General features: G+C 46.4%; 1 protein-coding gene across 1 annotated transcript in view; it reads right to left on the reverse strand.

The window, feature by feature from the left end:
* The window catches only part of LOC115589993 (uncharacterized), a 32,933-nt gene extending 14,434 nt beyond the window's left edge, over positions 1-18,499 (reverse strand). Inside the window, exons 1-3 of the mRNA XM_030431220.1 lie at positions 18,151-18,499; positions 17,911-18,012; positions 17,390-17,722 (exon numbers count right to left, since the gene is read on the reverse strand). Of these exons, the coding sequence (XP_030287080.1) occupies positions 17,390-17,722; positions 17,911-18,012; positions 18,151-18,304 (589 nt within the window). The 5' untranslated portion in view covers positions 18,305-18,499. The remainder of the gene's footprint in view (positions 1-17,389; positions 17,723-17,910; positions 18,013-18,150) is intronic.
* Positions 18,500-23,427: the final 4,928 nt, after the last annotated feature.

Below are 23,427 nucleotides of genomic sequence, written 5' to 3' on the forward strand. Positions count from 1 at the left end.
TGTGCATGTGAGTGTGTGCTTAAGCATGGTTTTATATGTGTGTGTGTGAGTGTGTGTGCGTGTGTGTGTGTGTGTGCATTTGTGTGCATGTGAGTGTGTGCTTAAGCATGGCTTTATATGTGTGTGTGTGTGTGTGTGTTTGTGTGTGTGTGTGTGTCTGTACATGTGTGGTCATGTATGCATGCTTAACCCTTGAGGCACCTTTAAAATGAACGTACAAGTTTTAACCTTGAGACCTAAAATGGTCCCTCATAAAAGTGTGATAAAAATTTCATATATAAAAAAGATTTTTTCACTTTCACCACATCAAATCTTTTCAACAACTTCGGATCTAACCATACATATAATTTTTTTATGATTTAAAAAAAAAAATGTTTTTATGCCCTTTTTATCATAGAAACACCAGTCTTTTCTCAATGAGAAAAACAGAAAATTTGAATATTTCCAAAAATAAGGTTCAAAGTGGAATATTTAGGATGAGGCTATTAGCGCCTTGACTAGGTCAATAATTGATAACAACATTGATTTTGAGGCATTATTATTTTTGGAGCAATGACAGTTTATTCAACAAACTTACAAGTTTTAACCTTGGGACCCAAAATGGTCCCTCATTAAATTGTAATAAAAATGTCATATATACATTTTTTTTTTCACTTTCACCGCATCAGATCTTTTCAACAACTTAAGACCTAACCATAGATATAACGTTTTTTATATTTCTTTCATGTTTTTTTTTTTATGTTTTTATGCCGTTTTTGTCATAAAACACCAGATTTATCGATGAGAAAAGCACAAAATATTAATATTGTCCAAAAATAACGTGCAAAGTGGAATATTTAGGATAAGGTTATTAGAGCTTTGACTAGGTCAATAATTGATAATAAAATTGATTTTGATACATTATTATTTTTGGTCTAGGTGGTCCACAGCCCCTTTGCATCTGTTGTAATCCAGGATGATCTGAGGTTTTTGTTTTCCAGATTCCTGGAAATCCTCTGGCTCCTGATGTCTTGAGCTCAAGACAAGAACATTCTTGCCTTACTTCAGAACATAAGAAACAGCAGTCCTGTTGCAGGTGATTGCAAACACAGAGTAAAAAACCTCTCTGTGTCTGATGTAAAGCAGCTGCAGGGGGAGCTCAGGTTTATTGGACCTAAGTGTCCCCACCAGGGCCATCCTCCTCTTCTGTAACTCATTAGTGAGAGGAAAAGATGTAAAAAAAATGTCGGTGGTGACTGTGTGGCCCTCAAGCTCATCAGTGAGTTGAACTACCACGCGCATCCCTTGGTTGTGCTCTCTAGGTGTTGAGGCAAGCTTCCCTGTATACACTTGGAGCCTCCAAGCATACGTGGTCTGCACGTCACAGAAAGCCCATATCTTCAACCCATACTTTGCAGGTTTGGAGGGCATATACTGTCTGAATGAACAGCGGCCTCTAAAAGGGACCAGCTGTTCATCAGTGCATATGTCCCTCCCTGGGTTAAACAGCTCAGGGAGGCGGGTGCTCCATATCTGCTCCACAGGTCCTCGATCAGGGCCAGCTTGTCTCTTGTGCAGCGGTCTGGCCGGGACAGTCTGTCATCGAACCACACGGCTGATCTGCAAAAATCTCTTCTGGGACATTGTTGCAACAAAAATTGCACGTCCCGTCTCATTGTCCCATTGTCTCATTGGTTGACTCATGCTGTGACCTGAACATGCCTGCCAATATCAGCAGCCCCTGGGTGATGCCGAGGAAACTCATTTCGGCCGCTTGAATCCGGGATCTTATTCTTTCGGTCATGACCCAAAGTTCATGGCCATAGGTGAGGGTAGGAACATAGATTGACTGGTAAATCGAGAGCTTCGCCTTTCGGCTCAGCTCTCTCTTCACCACGACAGACCGATACAACGACTGCATTACTGCGGCCGCTGCACCGATCCACCTGTCAATCTCACGCTCCTTCCTTCCCTCACTCGTGAACAAGACCCCTAGATACTTAAATTCCTCCATTTGAGGCAGGAACTCTCCCCCAACCCGGACTGAGCAAGCCACCTTTTTCCGGTCGAGAACCATGGCCTCGGATTTGGAGGTGCTGATTCTCATCCCAGCCGCTTCACACTCAGAGATGAGCAGAGATGAAATCCCGTGGCTTCCGAACCAGATCTCCTCCGGCCCGTGGCTGCGCTTAGAAATTCTGTCCATAAAAATGATGAACAGAACCGGTAACAAAGGGCAGCCCTGCCGGAGTCCAACATGCACCAGGAACAGGTCTAATATAGGTCTAACGTCTAATATTTCTGAAATTATGAATGATATCAATTAGAAAAATAGATGCGGGTGATTCCCAATTGAGATGAATATTCTGTGTTTGAATGGACTGAAAAATGTGGAAGGAGTTAAGGTCTGAAATTTCTGACCCGGAAGATATAATAATAATAATAAATATAAAGAATTCCGTGAAAACAAAGAACATATGTTGTGAATGCCTCCTGCATAATCGCATCTAGAGGACATAAGCTTTTACAAAATGTGTGGTGCAATCAGCTTTCCCTTATATTAATAGAGACCAAGATGTTGACATACAAAAAGTTTTGACACATATTGATTTTTCAGTGTAAATCTTCTCATGGAACTGAAACAGGTAGTGCACCCCAAATGTTTCAATTTTAACATTGCAATTCAACTTCAGCCCTTTCAAAAACTGTTTTCAGTGTTGGTGGTTGTGAATTTTGGTGAAAGTAGGTTAAAAGTAATGCAATAGTAGTGTAATGCCTTACAATTCAAATACAGTAATATTATAATGTAATAAAGTTACTGAAATTACAGTAATAAATAATGCATTACGTGTTTAGAGTAACTTGCCCAACACTGTCAAAATGTGTCACCTATCTGTAAGAAGTTTCGGCTTCCATCTAATTTACTTTATTAGAAGTAAGTAATGAAAAGTGGAGAAAAGTGAACATTTCCTTTTCACACTTAAAGCTCTTACAGACGTCAGTGCCTGGTGTGACGTTACAGAGACAAACTGAACAGTCAGTTTCTGACTCACCAGTGTGAGTGACTCGTCTGCTGACTGGCTGTGAGCAGAGGAGAGATGCTCTGTGCTGCACAGAGCGCTGGTCGCTTATTCATAAAAGTTTATTAATATTGAACGTGTCATCAGTCCAAACTGCATCAAATTCGACCTTCTCCTCAGCCATCCTTCTATTGCTACCAGGCTGCATGTGTGACGACACACAGACAGTCAGGCACTTACTTAATGAGGTCACGTAATGTGATTAATGGTGCATTAATTATTCTTTAGTGTGTTATGGTTTCTCTAACGTTAGCGGTTAGCATAAACAAAGTGTTAACGTGCAGCGTTAGCACAAGTTACTCAAAAAGTCATCACTTACATTTCATGTGACGCAGACCTGCAAATCTTTTTTGCAGACCTTGCATGACGCCACTCTTTGATTCGGTCTTTATCTTAACCATAGTTTGTAATTGTCATATACGGCAGTATAATTGAGTAAAATGTGTTTGCGCATGTACTAGGTGTTATACAGTAATGTGAGCAGAGCCGGGGGTGTGCCCGCCAGGAGGGCAGTTGAGTTGTATGTCAGTGTGATGACCGGTGATTTCAATAAAGCTCTAGCTAAGCTAGAGAAGCCTCCTTCACAGTTATTTACAGTAATTATCATTTTTAAGACAATGCTCGTTAAAACAGCAGCCTCCCGACATTTTGTCATCTCCTGCTGTCTCTCTTCGAAGGGGGCGGGGCTACACACAAACCGGCAGGTCAGAGAGAGGAGCAGAGAGGAGCAGAGAGGCTCAGAGAGGAGCAGAGAGAGGCAGAGAGGAGCAGAGAGGCTCAGAGAGGAGCAGAGAGAGGCAGAGAGGAGCAGAGAGGAGCAGAGAGGCTCAGAGAGGAGCAGAGAGGCAGAGAGGAGTAGAGAGGCTCAGAGAGGCTCAGAGAGAGGAGCAGAGAGGAGCAGAGAGGAGCAGAGAGAGGAGCAGAGAGGAGCAGAGAGAGGCTCAGAGAGGAGCAGAGAGGAGCAGAGAGAGGAGCAGAGAGGAGCAGAGAGAGGCTCAGAGAGGAGCAGAGAGGAGCAGAGAGGAGCAGAGAGAGGAGCAGAGAGAGGAGCAGAGAGAGGCAGAGAGAGGCAGAGAGAGGCTCAGAGAGGCTCAGAGAGGTTTTTGGTTTTAAAAGTCCCTTTATTGAGCCTTTTCAAGAAGCAAACAACATTACTCGTTCGTTTACTTCAGGATACCAACAACAACCAAAACAGCACCAACAAAACAAACCACGTTTCAGATATGTATATCCAAACCCCCGTCCTCCGCCACAGAGCACAAAACCTCCCCAACAGCCCATATATGTTTAAAAACCTGCAAAGTGTCCATCATTTTGTAGTAGGCATATTCCACCCGCAGTCGGGCCTTCAGCAGTCCTCTCAGAACTGACACCGGCTCTACACTGCCCGCACTTTGCACTTGGTTTCTGCGGGTCAGCCAGATGGCCAAACTTTGCAGAGCCAGAAATAAAGTTCAACAGCGTGTGGACAGACTTCTTCTTGACACAATATTTTGGGCCAAAAATAAACAAATCAAAAGAAAAAAGCTCCCCAAGACCGCAAAACCAGGTTTTTAACAGTTCAAACAAAATGTCCAGACGAGGACACTGAACAAACAAATGTTCCAAAGTCTCAACCTGTAAACAAAAAATGCATCCCTCCCCGAGCTCAGGATCAAGGTGCACTCTGTATCTGTTTGTAGCTATTGCCCCGTGCACAATCCTCCACTGGAGGTCTGCTGTCCATTTTTCAACGGGCAGCTTGTACAGGGACCGCCAGCTGCCTTTCGGGGAAATGTCTGGGCCAAAGAACTCAGTCCACCTCGACTCCTCCATCCCTGCCAGAGACTGCACATTCAGGGTTTTTATGCTGATGTGATATAGTGCTTTCTTTTTTACAGCCTGAAACTTGTCCAGGTGAGGAGTTGCGAATGACAGCAACTGACCATCTCCCTCCTGCCACTCCCCCACCGCTGGGGTGATGAACAGAGAGGGGAAGCTGTTTTCACAGTCCTCACTCCACTGATCACACAGCATGCGATCTTTCGCAGTCTCTCGAAGGTGTTGAGGCAGGGCAGTACAGACTTCCTCCACCACTTTATGGATCAGCCTGATAGAGGTGATGTTGCTCTTCTTTCTCAAATTGTCCAGAGATGTCGCCGTCATCTTCATTAGATGGCCGAGTTTGGTGCAGCCAGCTCCTCTAAGATTAGCCCGCAGGCTGGCAGACTGCAGCGTTTGAGTGCTGATGAAGCTGCTGAAGAACAGGGGTTCCTCAAACAGCCACATCCCCGGAGTCTCTGCAGTGTCGCGCTTGATCTTGAACATCTGCCAAGCCTGCAGGACCGAGGTGTAGAATGGTGTCAATCCACTTATGTCCATGTTTTCAGATTGTAGGAGGAACAGGTGTTTGTCATAGTTCAGCCGTCCGGCTTTTCTCAACAGCCAACGAGCTGTGTCGCACCAGCTTGGGACACAGTCATAAAGAAGTTTTTGTGCTGTTCTGAGTCTAAAGGAGGCGATTTTAGATTGGATGCTGATCAGTCCCTGTCCCCCTTCAGCTACAGGTAGATAGAGGGCAGCTGCACGGATCCAGTGTTTCCCAGACCAGAAAAAGTCCAAGATGGCTCGCTGAATGTCCTCTATCAGGCCTCTCGGTGGTGTCAGTGCTGTTAGTTTGTGCCAGAGGGTCGAGGCAACCAAATTATTGGCAACCAGAACTCTTCCCCTATATGACAACTGGGGTAGCAACCATTTCCATTTAGACAACCGAGCACACACTTTCTCCTTCACTCCCTCCCAATTCTTCTTCTGGTAGCCCTCTGTGCCCAGAAATACTCCCAACACTTTCAATCCCTCTTTCCCCCATTCAAGTCCTCCAGGCAGACCTGGCATCACCTGACGATAACTGTATCCAACCCACAAAGCTTCGCTTTTTGCCCAGTTCACCCGTGCCGAAGATGCCTTTTCATATAGGGACAGGGTGTCCTTCAATCCCTGTACATCCCCCTGATTGGAGAGAAAAATATACACATCATCTGCATAGGCAGACAGGGTAGGGAAACCACGTTCAGGTTTAAAAGAACCAGTCAGTGAGAGACCACCGAGGCGATCTCTCAGCCTGCACAGCAAGGGTTCAATGGCCAAGCTGTACAGCTGGCCCGAGATCGGACACCCCTGTCTGATCCCGCGCTTTACAGGGATTGGCCGACTCAACCCTGCCCCCACCTTCACCATACACTGTGCATCCCTGTACAACAAACTCACCCAAGACAAAAAACCATCACCAATACCAAACGCCTTGAGTGCAGAAAACAAATAAGCGTGATCCACCCTGTCGAACGCTTTTTCTTGGTCCAAGGAGACAATGCCAAGGCTGACATTATCGCTTTTACACACATCAATCACATCACGAATGAGGAAAATGTTGTCCATGATTGTCCTGTCAGGTATACAGTAGGTTTGGTCGGGGTGTACAATTATTTCCAAGATGTCCTTTAGTCTGTTTGATAAAGCTCTGGAAAGCACCTTATAATCTGTACAAAGGAGAGCCACAGGCCTCCAGTTTTTCAGCAATGCCAGGTCTCCTTTTTTTGGCAGCAGGGAAAGCACTGCGCGCTGACAGGAAACCGGAAGCGATCCTGTTCTAAAACACTCCACTAGAACACTGTGCAGGTCAGGTCCGAGCGTATTCCAAAAATGTTTAAAAAAGTCAGTGGAAAGACCATCAATCCCCGGTGCCCGTCCCGATGCCATCTGGTTGACAGCAACCGTTAGTTCCTCCAGGGTCAGCTCGAAGTCCAGAGCAGCTTTCTCCCCCTCGCTGAGCTGTGGAAGCCCCTTCAGGAGCTCCTCACGGCCTTCGATGCTGCATGATTCTTCTGCAAAGAGATTTGTATAGAAGTCCATTGAATGGCTTCTCATTTCCTTTGGACAGGTGGTCACTCTACCTCCTGGCAGCTCAAGGCAGGTCATCTGTTTCCTTTGAGCCACCGACCTCTCCAGGTTGAAGAAGAAAGAGGTTGGGGCATCCATGTCCTTCAGCTGAAGGAAACGAGACCTTACCAAAGCTCCCTTCACCCTCTCCTGCAGAAAGGAGCTCAAAGCCAACCTCTTCTCTTGTAGCAGCTCGCCTTTGGTTGGATCCGAGTCTCCCTGTAATTCCACTTCCATGCTCTTTATGCTTTCTTCAAGTTCCTGAACTGTTGATTTTATTTTGGCAGTTGAATGGGAGGTGTACTGCTGGCAAAAAACACGAATCTGTGCCTTGCCCACCTCCCACCACAGCTTCAGAGAACTGAAGTTAGCTTTTTGAAGCTGCCACTTTTGCCACAGAGTTTTAAAGTGCTGGCAAAAAACTGTGTCCTGCAGGAGTTTGTTATTAAAGAGCCAGTGGGACTTGACCCTTTCACCTGGCAAGATGTTCAAACTTAAATTCACAAAATGGTGGTCAGTGAAACCAACTGGATTTATATGGCAGTGAATCAGTCTGGAGCTTAGGTTTGGGGAAATGTAGATCCTGTCCAGTCGTGCAGCACTGACCCTGTTGTTACTGACCCTCACCCATGTGTACTGTCTGGACTGTGAATGTTTTACCCTCCATGTGTCTAACAGATCCAGATGTGTGATGATGTTATTGAGGCTTTGAGCTGACTGAGGATGAGGTTCCTCACTTGTCCTGTCTAAAGTGAAATCTAATGTGCAGTTAAAATCTCCACCGATGATGAGCTGGTCCTGATGGTAGTTTCTCAGCTCATTTTTCATCCGGTTGAAGAAACTTACCCTTTCTGCTCCGTGATTTGGGGCATAGACATTGACGAAGCAGAAAACACTGTTGTGTATTTCTGCCTGTACAATAAGCAGACGGCCCTTGACCACTTCAGTGCAGGATAAAACTGTTGCATTAGCTGTTGTCTTAAACAAAACAGCTACTCCTGCACTGAAGCTAGTGCCATGACTGAGGACACATGGACCCTGCCACCATAATCTCCAGTCTGTTTCATCTGCCGTATTAGAATGTGTCTCCTGCAGGAACAGCACATCTGTATTTTTTAAAGTGGAAGCCTCAGAAATCAGAGCTCTTTTGTGTCTGTCTCTCCCTCCATTAATGTTCAGAGACCCTATTTTTAGACTCCTCATGAAGAAGTTTGAAAGAGGGAAAAGACAGGAAGAAGCTATCAGAAAACAGTAAATTGAGAAACCCAGCATGTTATTCATGATCGCGTTTTACTTTCTGGTCCTTCTTCTGAGAGTTTTGCCTTTTGTTGCTTTCCTCAATGTTGTTAAATGTTTTTTGAGGCGAAAGCGCTTCTTCTTGTCCAAAAGGTCAAAACCAACCAATCTTTTTAAGATATCAACCGATCTAATGAATTTGTCAGTGTCATTGAAATAATCACTGACTTTAACAGATTTTTTGTAGGTTTCATCCAGAAACTGATTGATGTCTTCCAGCGAGTAAAGATCTGTGGCCCTGGTGGTTGTTTCGCCTACAGAGGTGGCATCTGACTCAGAGTCATACTCCATCTCATCTGCTTCCCCTGACACCTGGCTGCTGAACACGACCAGTCCTTCTCCAGTGATCTCACTGTTTTGTGTGTCAGCAACACTTGTAGATGCTGCCTCAGTCTGTCCTCCCTGAGCTTCAGCAGCTGCACACTGAGAGCTGCTCAGGTTTTCTGCAGCTGCATCAGCGTGCTGCCTCTCCGGCTGACTGTCTTCCTCCCTATTTATATTATTTTGAAACAGTGCACCAGTAGCGCCGGCCGCGTCCACAACACCATCATCGGCACCGGCTTCGGGTCCGCTTGGTCGGACCACGGCACCTCGTCCGCAACATCGAGTGCAGCACCGCCACCGGCCGCGGGCCCGGCGCCACCACCGCCGTCGTCAGCGGCAGCGGGCCCGGCACCGCCGCCGGCAGCGGAGCCTGCACGGGTCGCGGCGCCCGACCAGGGCCCCCCGCAGCATCACTGCCGTGAGCTGCCGCCTGCTGTCTGTGCGGACAAGTGTAGCGCTTGTGACCCACATCTCCACATTCAAAACACTTGAGTTGTCCTGAGCTAGCGTACACCATGTAAGAGCCGTCTCCGTGTTTGACTCTGAATGACACCTCCAGTGTTTGTGAGGGCGAGTCCAAAAACATAAACACCTGTCGCCTTAGAGACTGGACGTGTTTCAGTTTCGGGTCCTTACAGCCCAAACTCACAGTTTTAAAGCTGCTGGCAAACTTCCCAAACCTCCGCAGTTCATTCTCCAACAGCTCGTTGGGAATAAACGGCGGGACACCGGATACGGTGATCCGCGATGAGGGAGCGGACAGCGGGGACACCTGTACAAACAAATCTCTGACGAACACTCCACTTTGCACCAGCTGATGAACAAGTGGCTCGTCTTTAACAAACACAACCACTGCCTTGTTCATCCGCGATGCAAAGCAGAGGCTGTCGTGTCCCACCTGCTCACCTGCAGCCAGCAGAACCTCCTCCACACTTACGCTACTATCCGGCGGGACTATCCGCACTCCCTGCCGGATAGACGGAGGTGGCGTCTCGGCGGACGCCATTCCTCCCAACAACCACCAACAAAACCACTGATTAGTCGGTCACTCAGTAGAAAGTCAAAAAGCTTACCTGATCATGCACATACAGGTGAAAATCTGATAAACAGGGACAGCAAACAATTCAAAACTCCGCGCCACTCGCACATCCACCACCACCAACCACTCACGCTCACTCACGCTCACCGGAAACGGAAACGAGGAGAGGAGAGGAGAGGAGAGGAGAGAGGCAGAGAGAGGCTCAGAGAGGAGCAGAGAGGAGCAGAGAGAGGAGCAGAGAGGAGCAGAGAGAGGCTCAGATAGGAGCAGAGAGGAGCAGAGAGGAGCAGAGAGAGGAGCAGAGAGGAGCAGAGAGGAGCAGAGAGAGGAGCAGAGAGGAGCAGAGAGGAGCAGAGAGAGGAGCAGAGAGGAGCAGAGAGAGGAGCAGAGAGGAGCAGAGAGGAGCAGAGAGGAGCAGAGAGGAGCAGAGAGAGGAGCAGAGAGAGGAGCAGAGAGGAGCAGAGAGAGGCAGAGAGGAGCAGAGAGGAGCAGAGAGGCTCAGAGAGAGGCAGAGAGAGGCTCAGAGAGGAGCAGAGAGAGGAGCAGAGAGGAGCAGAGAGAGGAGCAGAGAGGAGCAGAGAGAGGCTCAGAGAGGAGCAGAGAGGAGCAGAGAGGAGCAGAGAGAGGAGCAGAGAGGAGCAGAGAGAGGCTCAGAGAGGAGCAGAGAGGAGCAGAGAGAGGAGCAGAGAGAGGCAGAGAGAGGCTCAGAGAGGCTCAGAGAGGCTCAGAGAGGAGCAGAGAGAGGCAGAGAGAGGAGCAGAGAGAGGCAGAGAGAGGAGCAGAGAGGCTCAGAGAGGAGCAGAGAGGAGCAGAGAGAGGCAGAGAGAGGAGCAGAGAGGAGCAGAGAGAGGCAGAGAGAGGCTCAGAGAGGTTTTGGTTTTAAAAGTCCCTTTATTGAGCCTTTTCAAGAAACAAACAACATTACTTGTTGTTTGTTTCTTGATATCATTACTTTCAGATATGTATATCCAAACCCCCGTCCTCCGCCACAGAGCACAAAACCTCCCCAACAGCCCATATATGTTTAAAAACCTGCAAAGTGTCCATCATTTTGTAGTAGGCATATTCCACCCGCAGTCGGGCCTTCAGCAGTCCTCTCAGAACTGACACCGGCTCCACACTGCCCACACTTTGCACTTGGTTTCTGCGGGTCAGCCAGATGGCCAACTTTGCAGAACCAGAAATAAAGTTCAACAGTGTGTGGACAGACTTCTTCTTGACACAATATTTTGGGCCAAAAATAAACAAATCAAAAGAAAAAAGCTCCCCAAGACCGCGAAACCAGGTTTTTAACAGTTCAAACAAAATGTCCAGACGAGGACACTGAACAAACAAATGTTCCAAAGTCTCAGCCTGTGAACAAAAAATACATCCCTCCCCGAGCTCAGGATCAAGGTGCACTCTGTATCTGTTTGTAGCTATTGCCCCATGCACAATCCTCCACTGGAGGTCTGCTGTCCGTTTTTCAACAGGCAGCTTGTACAGGTACCGCCAGCTGCCTTTCGGGGAAATGCCTGGGCCAAAGAACTCAGTCCACCTCGACTCCTCCATCCCTCCCAGAGACTGCACATTTAGGGTCTTGACGTTTATATCATAGAGCGCTTTTTTCCAGACAGCCTGAAACTTGTCCAGGTGAGGGGTTTCAAATGTCAGCAGCTGACCCTCTCCCTCCTGCCACTTCCCCACCGCTGGGCTGATGAACAGAGAAGGGAAGCTGTACGCTTTATGGATCAGCCTGATAGAGGTGATGTTGCTCTTGTTCCTCAGGTTGTCCAGAGATGTCACTGTCATCCTCATTAATTGGCCGAGTTTGGTGTAGCCAGCTCCTCTCAGACTGGCTCAAAGGCTGGCAGACTGCAGAGTTCGGGTGTTGATTAAACTGTTGAAGAACAGAGGCTCCTCAAACAGCCACATCCCCAGAGTCTCTGCAGTGTCGCGCTTGATCCTTAATATCCGCCAAGCCTGCAGAACCGAGGTGTAGAAAGGTGTTAATCCATTTAGGTCCATGTTCTCAGGTTGTAGGAGGAACAGGTGTTTATCGTATTCCAGCCGTCCGGCTCTTCTTAGCAGCCAGTGAGCTGTGCTGCACCAGCTTGGGACACAGTCATAGAGAAGTTTTTGAGTTGTTCTCAGTCTGAAAGCGGCAATCTTGGATTGGATGCTGATCAGTCCCTGTCCCCCTTCAGCCACAGGTAGATAAAGGCCAGCTGCACGGATCCAGTGTTTCCCAGACCAAAAAAAGTCCAGAATGGCTCTTTGAATGTCCTCTATCAGGCCTCTCGGTGGTGTCAGTGCTGTTAGTTTGTGCCAGAGGGTCAAGGCAACCAAATTATTGGCAACCAGAACTCTTCCCCTATATGACAACTGGGGTAGCAACCACTTCCATTTAGACAGCCGAGCACACACTTTCTCCTTCACTCCCTCCCAATTCTTTTTCTGGAAGCCTTCTGTGCCCAAAAAGACTCCCAATACCTTCAATCCCTCCTTCCCCCATTTAAGTCCTCCAGGCAGACCTGGCATTACCTGGTTATTACAGTGTCCAATCCACAAAGCTTCGCTTTTTGCCCAGTTCACCCGTGCAGAAGATGCCTTTTTGTAGAGGGACAGGGTGTCCTTCAAACCTTGAACATCCCCCTGGTTGGAGATAAGAATATTTACATCATCTGCATAGGCAGAAAGGGTTGGAAAACCTTGATTAGGCTTGAAGGAACCGGTCAATGAGAGACCACCAAGGCGATATCTCAGCCTGCACAGCAAGGTTTCAATGGCCAAGCTGTACAGCTGACCCGAGATTGGACAACCCTGTCTGATTCCACGCCCTACAGGGATTGGCCGACTCAACCCTGCCCCCACCTTCACCATACACTGTGCATCCCTGTACAACAAACTCACCCAAGACAAAAAACCATCACCGATACCAAACGCCTTAAGTGCAGAAAATAAATAAGAGTGATCCACCCTATCAAACGCCTTTTCCTGGTCTAAAGAGACAATGCCAACGCTGACATTGTCACATTTACACACATCAATAATATCACAGATAAGGAAAATGAAGTCCATGATGGTCCTATCAGGAATGCAGTATGTCTGATCAGGATGTACAATTATTTCCAGTACATCCTTAAGTCTGTTTGATAAGGCTCTGGAAAGCACCTTATAATCTGTACAAAGGAGAGCCACAGGCCTCCAGTTTTTCAGTAATGCCAGGTCTCCTTTTTTTGGCAGCAAGGAAAGCACTGCGCGCTGACAGGAAACAGGAAGAGATCCTGTTCTAAAACTCTCCAGCAGAACACAGCGCAGGTCAGGTCCCAGTAATTTCCAAAAGTGTTTAAAAAAGTCAGTGGAAAGACCATCAATCCCCGGTGCCCGTCCTGAGGCCAACTGATTGACAGCAATCGTCAGTTCCTGTAAAGTCAGCTCGAAGTCCAGAGCAGCTTTCTCCCCCTCGCTGAGCTGTGGAAGCCCCTCCAGGAGCTCCTCACGGCCTTCCATGCTGCATTGCTCTTCTGCAAAGAGTGTAGTGTAAAAGACCATTGCATGGCTCCTCATTTCCTTTGGACAGGTGGTCACTACTTCCTGGCAGCTCAAGGCAGGTCATGTGTTTCCTCTGTGCCACCGTCCTCTCCAGGTTGAGGAAGAAAGAGGTTGGGGCATCCATGTCTTTCAGCTGAAGGAAACGAGACCTTACCAGAGCCCCCTTCACCCTCTCCTGCAGAAAGGAGCTCAAAGCCAACCTCTTCTCCTTCAGCAGTTGGCCCTTAGTCGGATCTGAGTCTCCATGTAATTCCTCTTCCATGCTCTTTATGCTCGCTTCGAGTTCCTGAACTGTTGATTTTATCTTAGCAGTTGAATGGGAGGTGTACTGCTGGCAAAAAACACAAATCTGTGCCTTGCCCACCTCCCACCACAGCTTCAGAGAACTGAAGTTAGCTTTTTGAAGCTTCCACTTTCGCCACAGAGTTTAAAGTGCTGGCAAAAAACAGTGTCCTGCAGGAGCTTGTTATTAAAGAGCCAGTAGGACTTGACCCTTTCACCTGGTGAGATGTTCAAAATTAAATTCACAAAATGGTGGTCAGTGAAACCAACTGGATTGATATGGCAGTGAATCAGTCTGGAGCTTAGGTTTGGGGAAATGTAGATCCTGTCCAGTCGTGCAGCACAGACCCTGTTGTTACTGACCCTCACCCATGTGTACTGTCTGGACTGTGAATGTTTTACCCTCCATGTGTCTAACAGATCCAGATGTGTGATGATGTTATTGAGGCTTTGAGCTGACTGAGGATGAGGTTCCTCACTTGTCCTGTCTAAAGTGAAATCTGATGTGCAGTTAAAATCTCCACCGATGATGAGCTGGTCCTGATGGTATTTTCTCAGCTCATTTTCCATCCGGTTGAAGAAACTTACCCTTTCTGCTCCGTGATTTGGAGCATAGACATTGACGAAGCAGAACACATTGGTATGTATTTCTGCCTGTACAATGAGTAGACGGCCCGTCACCACTTCAGTGCAGGACAAAACTGTTGCATTAGCTGTTGTCTTAAACAAAACAGCTACTCCTGCACTGAAGTTAGTACCATGACTGAGGACACATGGACCCTGCCACCGTAATCTCCAGTCTGTTTCATCTGCACGATTTGAATGCGTCTCCTGCAGGAACAGCACATCTGTATTTTTCAAAGTGGAAACTATCAGAAGCTATCAGAGCCCTCTTTTGTCTGTCTCTCCCCCCATTGATGTTCAGAGACCCTTTTTTAAGACTCTCCATGAAAAAGTTTGAAAAAAGAAACAGACAGGAAGAAACTATCAGAGTACAGTGAGTGGAGAAACCTAGCATCTGGTGCATGATCGCGTTTTACTTTCTGGTCCTTCTTCTGACAATTTTACCTTTTGTTGCTTTCCTCAACGTTGTAAGATGTTTTTTGAGGCGAAAGCGCTTCTTCTCATCCAAAAGGTCAAAACTGACTAATCTTTTTAGGACATCAACAGATCTTATGAATTTGTTAGTGTCACTGAAGTAGTCACTGACTTTTACAGATTTTTTGTAGGTCTCATCCAAAAACTGATTGATGTCTGCCAGCGAGTAAAGATCTGTGGCCCTGGTGGTTGTTTCGCCTACCGAGGTGGAATCTGACTCAGAGTCATACTCCATCTCATCTGCTTCCCCTGACACCTGGCTGCTGAACTCAACCAGTCCTTCTCCAGTGATCTCACTGTTTTGTGTGTCAGCAACACTTGTGGATGCTGTCTCAGTCTGTCCTCCCTGAGCTTCAGCAGCTGCACACTGAGAGCTGCTCAGGTTTTCTGCAGCCGCCTCAGCCTGCTGCCTCCCAGGCTGCCTCTCTTCCTCCCTATCTATATTATTTTGAAACAGTGCACCAGTAGCGCCGGCCGCGTCCACAACACCATCATCGGCACTGGCTTCGGGTCTGCTGGGTCGGACCGCGGTGCCCCCGCCCGCAACACTGAGCGCAGCATCGCCACTGGCCACGGGCCCGGCGCCACCACCGCCGTCGGCAGCGGAGCCCGCACGGGTCGCGGTGGCGGTCGCCACCCGATCCAAGCCCCCCGCCGCATCACTGCTGTGAGCTGCCGCCTGCTGTTTGTGCGGACAGGTGTAGCGCTTGTGATCCACAGCTCCACAATCAAAACATTTGAGTTGTCCCGAGCTAGCTTACATCATGTAAGAGCCGTCTCCCTGTTTCACTCTGAATGACACCTCCCCCTCCAAATGACAGTCCAAAAACATAAACACCTGTCGCCTTAGAGACTGGACGTGTTTCAGTTTGGGGTCCTTACACCCCAAACTCACTGTTTTAAAGCCACTGGAAAACTTCCCAAATCTTCGCAGCTCATTCTCCAACAGCTCGTTGGGAATGAACGGCGGGACACCGGATACGGTGATCCGCAATGAGGGAGCGGACAGCGGGGACACCTGCACAAAGAGGAGCAGAGAGAAGCAGAGAGAGGAGCAGAGAGAGGAGCAAAGAGAGGCAGAGAGGAGCAGAGAGGAACAGAGAGAGGAGCAAAGAGAGGCAGAGAGGAGCAGAGAGGAGCAGAGAGAGGAGCAGAGAGGAAGAGAGAGGAGCAGAGAGGAGCAGAGGAGTCCAGAGGAAACATCTCCACATATAATACGGTTCTCTTACTGATTTTATTTCTCCTTGTTATAAGCAAACTATCCAATCTGATCCCAATTTTGTGAAAGAAACAGTTATAATGTCAAGCACTTTCAAGGACTTAAACTCAAATCCAAGCACTTTTCAGACCTTGAAAACATTGAAATTCAAGCACTTTAACGGATGTTAAGCACCCGTATGAACCCTAAAAAACAGAAGCTGTGACAAGTGAGTGATCAGAGAAGCCAACAGGGCTGATAACACAACTTTTAAACACATTAAAATGATGTTTAAAACAATAAAGCGATCCAGCCTGGCCACAGACAGTGAGTTATGTTCAGGTGTGTCCAGGTGTTTTGTCTCTCCACACATCACACAACTCCTGAGCCTCCATGAGGTGAAGCAGACGAGTGTGAGAGGCAGCGTGAGGCTCTGCATGGTTCCTGTCTGACCTGCTTTCCTCAGTACTGTTACAACCTCCACCCATAAATACATATTCCTCATTATTACATTCCTCAATCACTTCATTTAAAACATGTAGAAACACCACTCTCTCCACTCCCACAGCCGGAGCATCAATATTAATAAATACCATCTTTACGTCTTCACACACTGCTCTCACTTTGAACAGACGGCCTTTAATAACTTCTTCACTTTCTACAGACTGAGGAAGAAAGTTTGTGGAAACAACAAGTCCAGCCCCACAACTGTTACTGGTTTGTGACTGAAGAAGGTTTCAGCAGTCCACTCTGTCCTCCAGTCAGTCTGGTTATCAGCAGTACTGTGTGTCTCTGTACCAAAATAACATCCAGCTTGTTGAGAGAACACAGCTTGAAAAGAGACGCCCTTTTCCCATCAGCCCTTGCTCCATTTATATTCAAGCTGTCTATTCTTATGTCTCCCATAGCATAGAAACAAGTTGTAAAACAAAAAAGAGTGAACAAAGCAGGCAAAAGAAGAAGTAACTATTTGACTCATTCATCCAAAACATTTCATCCTCTCAGAAGACACATAAACAGTATAATCAAAATCCTCCTCTGTGAACTTCAACATCCAGTTGATCTCCTCAGTGTTGTTCAGAACCATGAAGACCTGCCTTCTGAAGGAGACAACATGTCTCAGGTGTGGAGGTTTACAGCCCAGAGGAATCAGTTTGACTGGAGACATTAACTGTCCGTGTCTCTCCAGTTCTCTCTGCAACATTTCATTACTAATGAACGGAGGAACTCTGGACAGAATGATGTTTCTGGCTGGATGAACCAGCGGTACCACCTGAACAAAGGTGTCCTGGATCACTACACCTCGTTCAACAACCATGCTCACTTTATCAATACTGTCCAGAAAAATAACAACTCCATCGTTCATCCTAGATTTGGACTTTATACCGTCATAACCAACTATTTCTCTGATTGCTCAACTGCAATCCTCCACAGAGCAATTAACAGTCGGACAGAGTTTGACTCTGTGTCTGTGTGTGAGCGTCTCCAGCTGAGGACGATTGATACTGATCCACTAAAACTACAGCACAGAATACTACTGCAGTAATAAATCTAACAGACACACAAAAGATAGAAACACACTTGCTCGCTGAAATGCACACCCACACTCACTAAGAGAGAAACAGAGAGAGAGAGAGAACTGACCTTTGACTTTCAGCACCACTGGTTTCATCATCAGGATGTGTCCCTCACTGTTGTAGATGGTGCAGGTGTAGGTCTTACTGTCTCTGTCTGTGGGGTATTTCAGGGTCAGACTGAGGTCTCCAGGTTCCAGCAGTTTTCTCTTCATCTCTGTTCGACCTCTGTAACATCTGTCCTGTTCTTCAGGCTGGTCAGAACCGTTCTGATACACATGGACCTTCCTGTTGAATATGGAGCTGTCCTCCCACACCACTTTAGCAGCTTCAGGCAGGTGAACTGTGGTTTTGCAGGGCAGCTGGACAGACTCCGCCCTTGAATCCACCTCCACCTGGTAGACTGAGAGGACAACAAACCACAACATCAGCTGTACAGACAGCAGCAGGAACTGTGATGGTAACATGACCTCACTGTCCCATCCTTCTTTTATAGTCCCAGACCTCACTGTCTGTCTCAACAGTCAGGGAGCTACCAGAGTAAAGATGCTGCCCAGGTGCATGATGGGTAGTATAGTAGTAGTGACATACCTGACATGAAATACTGCCTAAAATGTAGATAAAGAGCTCCAGAAACAAGAAGTCCAAGAACCAGGAGAACCAGGAAAGCTTTGGCCCAGGATGGGAATGGTGCTGTAGGAACCAGAAACATAAAGAACATGACCTCTGACCTCTGACCTCTGATCTGTATCTACAGGAGGTTTTAGGGTTAGTTGCTGACCTCTGACCTCTGATCTGTATCTACAGGAGGTTTTAGGGTTAGTTGCTGACCTTTGACCTGCAGCTGTACGTCCGTCACTCTCAGTTCTCTCTTTAACCCCCTACTGAGCCATCTGACGGTGCAGGTGTAGGAGCCGCTGTCAGAGAGGTGGAGTTTTGTCAGATTGAGGCTGAGGTCTCCAGTTTCCAGAGCGTCAGTCTTCATGGATGTTCGGCCGCTGTAAAGCTGGTTTTGGTCTTTAAGTTCGTCACCTTCCTGCTGACGCTGGTGGACAGTTGAAGGATTGAGATCGTAGCGGCTCCACACCACTGAGGGCTCGTCCAGTTCATCAGTGGGAAAGTCACAGGGCAGCTGGACAAACGGGTCCCCCTCATACAGCTCCACAGCTGAGGCATGCTGGAAAACTGTGAGGTCACACAGACAGAGAGGGTCAATGACAGCAGTCTTATTTCATGTCATGAGTGAATGTGGTCCTCTGCAGTGTGTGCAGCCTGTACACTGTGCTGCTAAAGCTCAACTCAGACTCTGTGTGAATGAAGGCCAACATTTACATCCACATGTGATGCTGCTGTCAGCAAAGCATCATGATTATGTTTGTGAACAGAAGCCATCAGAATGTGAGCGAGCTGCAGGGATCTAATCCTGAAGAACAGAAGTGGGGACAGTCAGACTGTACAGTCATAGGCGGAAATCCTGGGGGGGACTGGGGGGACATGTCCCCCCCTCCAGTAAAGCTGTCCCCCCCTTGAATAATTTGAGACACAATTGATAATCTTTTAACAATCCAGTAGCATTTATTGAAAGCACACTGTAAGTGGTGCTCATTATAATCGCGCAACAATGTGCTATTTACAGCTGTAAAGATTTAGTCCACCCCCATTCCCAAATGGTTGAGGCCACCCCACACTCTTCCCAACGGGCAGAGCTAGAAGCTGCAGCAGCGCGTGGACCGAGCCTGCTACTCACACTGTGCTTCACGGGGTAAGAGGTCTATATCACACAGACATAGCTACATAAGTTACAACAACACACATCCCATTAACAAAAAGCACCAGGTCCAGGCTGTCTGCTACATTTATCCTGCATTGTTCAAAAGCCTACACAATTACGAGTGCTGTTAAGCCAAGTTAAAAGCTACAGATAGTGACAGTCACAGACAGAGAGGAGAGGGAGAGAACAGGACAAGAGCACTAACTCTCTAACTGTAAAACAGAATACATACAGTTTTGTGGCATAGTTGTCAGATGTTTGTTGACAACACAATGAATATATATTTTTGATAAATTGTTTTATGTTGGATTATTATTTAAGGTATTTCCTTTAGTTTTGGGATTGTTTGGAGCTTGTACCTCTTTTAAAGATATTTAATGGACTGTGGTGTGGTGGAAGTTAGAACAGTGAACAAAGGTATTATGTCAGATGTGTTCACATAAAGTGTATTATTGCCACCTTCCACCTAATACCATTGTTTTGTATCTCAAGAACTTGTATACAGGTAGGGTAAGGACTAATACAGTATAATGCAATTATTGTAATTATCATTACTTTTGATAGCATTTTTTAAAACACTTGATTTGAACATGCTGACAGTGCAAGAGTGCAACACTGCGAGAGAGAGAGAGAGAGAGAGAGAGAGAGAGAGAGAGAGAGAGAGAGAGAAAATAGCATAATCTGATATCTTTCATCTGGAAAAAGGCAGTTATCTGAGAAATCTGATAAACAAACTTAGATGTTTGCCTGCTAATTAGTTTATTCATTGCATGTGTACATGTTAATTTGATTTCAATCATTTTGTTTTAAATCTAGACATGTGCAGGTGGACTCAGCCAGTGCTAAGAAAGGTCTTCTGCCTGCCTGTTGGAGAGACTAAAGCCTCAAATTGTGGTAAAAGATGCTGAATAAAAGACAGGCTACAACTCTTATTACTTGTCCCCCCTGGAATTATTCTCTAAAATGTTACTGTTTATTGTCCCCCCCAACTATGAAATGGGATTTTTGCCACTGTGAACAGTCTTCCACATTCATCAGGGTTTAAAGACACAGTGAACATCTGCTGCCTTTAATCTGTTCTTCATGTGTTTCTGTGAAGAAAACATGGTCCTGCAGCTGAAACACACTGATGAAGTGAAGATGACACAGATCCACATTAAAGACATGACGTTGGACCGAGGTGACGATCAGATCAGAGGGAGGAAGGTTATCTTACCGTGCACGAGGATCACAAACACCACAAACATCTTCATCTTCCTGTCACAACTACAACACGCACAAAGTCCTCTTTACTGAGCTTCACTTCAGAAACACATGGAGGACATCAGTTCACAGCCAGTCGTCACTTTGCTGCTGCTGACCGTCCACTGACACCAGGACTGAACTCAACTTTCACTTTGAGCTGTTTCCAGTAAATCACATGTTAGACGCTGCTTCCTGTGACGCCCACAGCTGTGGTTCACTGTGTTTCTGTCCTCATCACTTGTCTTAGTTCTTTATTTTTGCCTTTCACCGCAGTAACACAGCCTCGATAAACAAGTGTCATGATGGCTGTGCTGACTGTTCTGCAACTGTCTCAGGTGTCTCTATCAGAGAGACGTGTCTGTGAGCTACAGCAACATAGACAGGTGTTTGAGAAGGTTTGACACGAGGGATGTGATGGAAAAATATTAGTTAAAGTCTTGTGTGACATTTTTATAACCCCGTGTGTTTGTATGGGAAAGGAGAAGTGGTTAAACGAATACCACATCCTGTCTCAGGAGTTGTTGCAGTCTGTTTCCTGTATGATGCATATATTGTTTAACCTGCATGTAACCACTAACAGTTGAAACGAACACCACCTGTCATTGAGAATGTGACATGAGAAACATGAACTAAGAATGTTTGTTCCTCAACAGTGACTGTTACGTGAGCACTGGGTGTGACCTGTGAAGATGATGCTATAAATGTTGCTGTTTAATATGATTCTGTGGAGATCTGCAGAGACAGCCTTACAACCTGTTACTTTGTATGATTGCTCCCCTTGCTGCAAGTAAAAGATTATTGATCAAAGGAACTCTTTGGTGATCGTTTCTCTTTGAAGGTTAAGAAAAACGGTGTTACTAGAGCGCACATTATGTAGCACTCTGCAGGTTGCAGGTGACTAGAGAGTCTGCTAGTGATACAGTCAGTGCTGGTATGGACTCTACCAGCCTATTTAATGTGGTCAGTCAGGGACGTAGTGCAGGAAACCAGACTGATAGCTGAGTTTATACAGTGCGGGATGAGATTAAATAGATCCTGGAACTTTGCCTGGTCTGGAGCAGGCTAGCTCCACAGAATAAATCTCCATTGTAACTTATACCATAACATATCCTACTGCCCATATCCCGCTTTTGTGCAACCCGATCACGGATAAATTGAGCCAGGATAACCAAGATATCCCGGCTTAATCCCTTATCCTAGTTTTGTGCAACGGGCCCCAGGCCTGAACTCAACTTTCACTTTGAGCTGTTTCCAGTGAAGCAGCTGCTGGAAAGTGAACAAACAGGTCCAACACGTCTGTGATCAAGACCTCTGTGTGTGTGTGTGTGTGTGTGTGTGTGTGTGTGTGTGTGTGTGTGGGTGTGTGTGTGTGTGTTTGTGTGTGTGGGTCACTCAGTGTTGGGTGTAACGCGTTACAAAGTAATGTGTTACTGTAATCACGTTCAGTAACGAGTAATGTAAGGCATTACTGTTCTGAATGTAGTAATCACATTACAGTTCGCCAAGCTCATTGCTTACGTTACATTGCTAGGTTAATCAATTTTAAAGTCTGTGTAAGCAAAATCAGCCATTTTCTTCTAAACACATTAGACAGGTCATAAATGTGTTTCCTTAAAACATGTTAAAGCCATTCGACCATTTAGAATTTAATTTTGAAGCTAGGCTCACAAACTGTTTTTCAACATTTCTGTGTTCAGGATTTAATGGGCGGGTCAGAAATCATGCAAATCATGGCCGCGTTATGTAACGCGCATCACACACAACGGGTTGTGGGGCCGGGGGCCGTCAATAATGGAACAGTGATTGGTTGGGGTTTGGCACGAGGCATCTTTCACCATCACTGATTGGTTAGTCGCCACCCACAAGGGGAGATGGGATAACAATGGCAGCGTCACGAGCAGAACATGCTGCTACATGCGACCTGCCTGAAGTCCCCCCACTGCGTAAAGCCACTTTTGACGGCTGGAGATACAAACATTACTTTGAATTTGTTGAACGTAAGGAAAGTAACTTAATCCGTGTATCATATGTCATTCGTTTTTCAGAATAAAACCAATAATAAGAAAACGAAAAAACAACTCTTTTCTCAGTATTCGTTTCCAAAACTAAAATGAAAAAACGGATAACAACTAGTTTTTTTAGTTTTCGATTTTATGCTCAAATGAATAATGGAAAAAACGGATAATGAGCGTTTCCCGTTTCATGTATTATCCAATTTTGATCTGAAGCAAGTTCAGTGAGCTGGAAATGACCATCTCTGCCGTTACTGCGAGGACCCGCTAAATAAAGATAATGGCCAGACTTGAGGATCATTTAGATATGACTGGTCAGCTTTTTGAGGATGGTAAAACGCATGCCGAGATTTCTACCACGCTGCAGCAGTTCGGTGTTCAGAGGTGCTCGGAAATGTCGGTGAGAAGATTCTGTGCTCAACACCAACTCAGGCGTAAAAGACATGTGTCAGACGCTGAACTGGAAACTGCTGTCCTGTCATCAATAGACAAGGTAAGTGCTCGCATTTTAACATGTAGCCTACAAACTAAAACTAGGCTATAGAAGACCGCCACCGGCCACCTTTCCGTCGTTGACGCCCTCGTCATCTGGTCCGGGACGTCCTCGCTGTACTTGGTGTTGTAACAGTAGGCCTACATCACAGAGTCTGGCTTTGCCTTCACCCCACTGAAGGTGCCCACAGCTGTGTGCACGGTGCTCAGGATGCAGACATTCTTCCTCGGCTTTCCCTGGTACATACTCAGAGTCGCATCACTTCACGGGAACTCCCGTTTTTGTTGGTGCCAACCAGGCTATATAATGCAACTATATAATAATTAACTCACAAGGAAATTCTCAAAGAAGCACAGCTGGAGACCGCTAACAAAGTTAGAGACAAGAGAGACGATGAAAACAGCAAACCGCGCGAAATGACGGTCAATATGACCGCTTATGGCCGAAATAGGTCAAACTTATATTTTCTTTTTCTTTTGTGTAATTTATGTGAAAACTTTTAGAATTAATAAACCTTTAGATATTTGGCTATAGACTGATAAGTGTTGTGTTTACAAATGAGCAATAAATCCAGATATTTATTATCA

The sequence above is a fragment of the Sparus aurata genome, chromosome 10 (assembly GCF_900880675.1).
Source record: "Sparus aurata chromosome 10, fSpaAur1.1, whole genome shotgun sequence".
NCBI lineage: Eukaryota > Metazoa > Chordata > Actinopteri > Spariformes > Sparidae > Sparus > Sparus aurata.